Source organism: Priapulus caudatus, unplaced genomic scaffold (genome assembly GCF_000485595.1).
Source record: "Priapulus caudatus unplaced genomic scaffold, Priapulus_caudatus-5.0.1 Scaffold60, whole genome shotgun sequence".
Classification (NCBI taxonomy): Eukaryota; Metazoa; Priapulida; class Priapulimorpha; order Priapulimorphida; family Priapulidae; genus Priapulus; species Priapulus caudatus.
In genome coordinates this window covers 92,154-94,964 of record NW_014577121.1, presented here as the reverse complement: position 1 = coordinate 94,964, position 2,811 = coordinate 92,154, and the positions used below count along the sequence as shown (strand labels likewise).

The window sequence follows — 2,811 nt, the reverse complement described above, 5'->3', positions numbered from 1 at the left end:
TACCTATTTTAATCCGCGCTTAAAATGTATTTTAAGCGCGATTGAATTCCAGCCAATTCAGAACAGTTGGTTTTTAATTCGAGCGCTTAAAAATCGATTTTTAAGCGCGATTAAAATAGGTAGGTTTTGCTTTGTCGCGACAATTGTGTGTGGTGTGTGTGTGTGTGTGTTGTGTGTGCCAATATCACTCACTAAACTACGGTATACGTGCATACAAACTTGGCTACATTAAGTATTATTCATGCTCGATAGATTACATACTCGCTCCGCGCAGGCGTATATTCCAGCCGGCGCGTACCTTCGCACGCGCGCTCAACATACACCGCTGCACCGCGCGCCTCCGGTATACCGGACTGTACCCAGGGTACGTTCCGGCAGTACCCTGGGGGACATAGACCCTATGAGCTATAGCACTAGAGCTATGACTGAGTATGAGTATGTAGGCCTACGCCTATGTATGACTATCATGAGTATGAGTATGAGTATGAGTATGACTTAAACCGACCAGGCTCTCCGACTGTTAGTGTTACACGTAGTGTTAAGCGAGAAGGGAACTTGTGGCTAAGTAGTAAGTATGACTATGACTATGACTACGAGTATGATAGTATGACTATGAGTATGAGTATGTCGGTTCAAGGATAGAGAACATTGGTCCCAATAAAACCAATGTCATTTACATCAATATAATATAATATTGATTATTATCAATATAATAGGTTAGGGTTATGGTTAGGGTTAGGGTTAGGGTTAGGGTTAACCCGACCAGGCTGTGTGACTAACGTCAATACACCTAGGTATTCTAACCCTAGCAATACCGTTTCTTGGAGCTAGGTTAGGGTTAGCTCTAGTACTACAGGGGCGGATCCAGGGGGGGGTGCAGGGGGTGCGCACCCCCCCTAAAAATTTTGAGTTGCCCTTTTTTCTGGCCCACGGCCCTTTTTTCTGGTCCGGACCCTCACCTGCTCGCGCAGAAAACGCATCTGAGGGGGTCTAATTTCAAAAAATTTCGGGGGGAGGGCCCCCCAGACCCCCCTTTGCGTGCTCCCAAGTTTCGGTTATTCAAGTTGAAGTTCAAGTTTTATAGTAAATGTATGAAACGGAAAGCATATAAATTAATACATGTAATGATTTTAATTTTCTTTTGTAATAAAAGTGTGTTCAATCCATATCGCAGTTTGATTTCACCGGGTACTAGTATTTTGTCGCTCTGATGGCAGTTAATTTCAAGCAAGTTGATGGTTTTTGTGGCTTTGTGGATTTTGCCTTGTACTGGAATTGTCTGTTTCATTGCTATGACAAGACTTGAAGTACAAAAATTTCGCCTCATATGCTCTGAAAATGCATAAAAAGGAGTCTGATTTTTAAAAAATTTCTGGGGGAGGCCCCCCCGACCCCCCACCGCTTCAGTTGCCCCTAACAAAATCTCAAAGTGCCCTTTCCCACCTGCACCCCCCCTAGACAAAATCCTGCATCCGCCCCTGCGTTAGGAGTAATGTTGATAGAGAGAGAGAGAGAGAGAGAGAACGAGTGGCACGCGTAATGGCGCAGAGGAATTATGGCCTAAACGTTTTTAGAGATTCCAAGATTTTCGCGTGAGCGTAGATCAACTAAAAATACGTAATACGTAATACGACAGCATAATCCGAGGCCTTACTTGCCCGTCTTCCCCGGGGGTCGACCCGCAGCAGCAGCTGGTCTACGAGGAATCCCTGTGTTATGGCATGATAACCATGAGCTGTCCCTGGTGGCCACATGGGCTTCTGATCGGCCAGTATCTCACCCATCTTATTTCGATCTCTGATCGTGTTCTCGTCCACATCGTAGCCAAATATGTTCGGAACACCAGCCTTGAAACGGAAACTATGAGCTTATTAGTATGTCACATCTAAACCTGCGAGATTATATCAGGTACAGTTAGAGAAAATCATGCAGCATTTTATGTAAACACGATGTTATAATCATGTATTGGAGATCGCTGTATTGGATCAAAGTTCGAGGAGTTGTCGTGGTATCAGCTGTAGTAACTACTTGTCGGATAACATTACGCTGACGCAATTTTTTTCAATTATTATCATAGTTATTTAGTTAAGTTAAATCTTTCCCGCGCCTATGTGGCGCATAGGGCGGTGCCTATCTCCGTTTTCTTTACCCGAGGCCATAATTATTTAGGGTGTTCTAAGGGGCTACGACCCTGCATGCATATAGATCAGGAGTGTATAATATGGATATTAGGGATAATAGGGTATAATAGGGATTATCCCTATTATCTACTCCTGATGCATATAGATGATCTGCGTATATGTGCGAGTAGTGAGATGACACGCCACCTGGTGAGAGACAAGCATGCTGACGGTCACGTTATCTTTGCCATGTTGTCCAAACTGCGGCCAATACTTCGTGACCAGATCTTCGTACTTGAGCAGACGCCTGTCAACCAAAACGGCGACGCACAAGGCTCCAATACCTTTAAAACATAAATTCTACGGGTGAGATGAATTAATTAATGCAAAATATAAAATATCTTAGCAAATTAGCGTGACAGCATGCTTGTCTGTCTGTTCGTCCGTCCATCCTTTCCTTCCGGCTCGTTATCTGTCCGTGCATGCATCCGTCTGCCCGTCTGTCTGTGTGGTCGCCTGTATGTCTGTTTGTTTCCCAGCCTCCTGTAAAATTACAAGGGTTACCCTAAAAAAAACTCGCGTAGACGCTTTTTTTCAAAGCGTTCGATGACCTCACATCTATCCTATGTATATCGCCTGCGACGCTCTATTACCTTTGGAAGTAGAGAAGAAAAAACTCATCGTGTCTTCC

At 44.2% G+C, this 2,811-nt stretch overlaps 1 protein-coding gene across 1 annotated transcript in view; it reads right to left on the bottom strand.

Moving 5' to 3' along the window:
- Positions 1–584: 584 nt before the first annotated feature.
- LOC106821131 (beta-lactamase domain-containing protein 2-like) overlaps positions 585–2,811 on the bottom strand; it is a 2,795-nt gene continuing 568 nt past the window's right edge. The window contains exons 2-4 of the mRNA XM_014825813.1: positions 2,328–2,464; positions 1,659–1,847; positions 585–590 (exon numbers count right to left, since the gene is read on the bottom strand). Coding sequence (XP_014681299.1) covers positions 585–590; positions 1,659–1,847; positions 2,328–2,464 — 332 coding nt within the window. The remainder of the gene's footprint in view (positions 591–1,658; positions 1,848–2,327; positions 2,465–2,811) is intronic.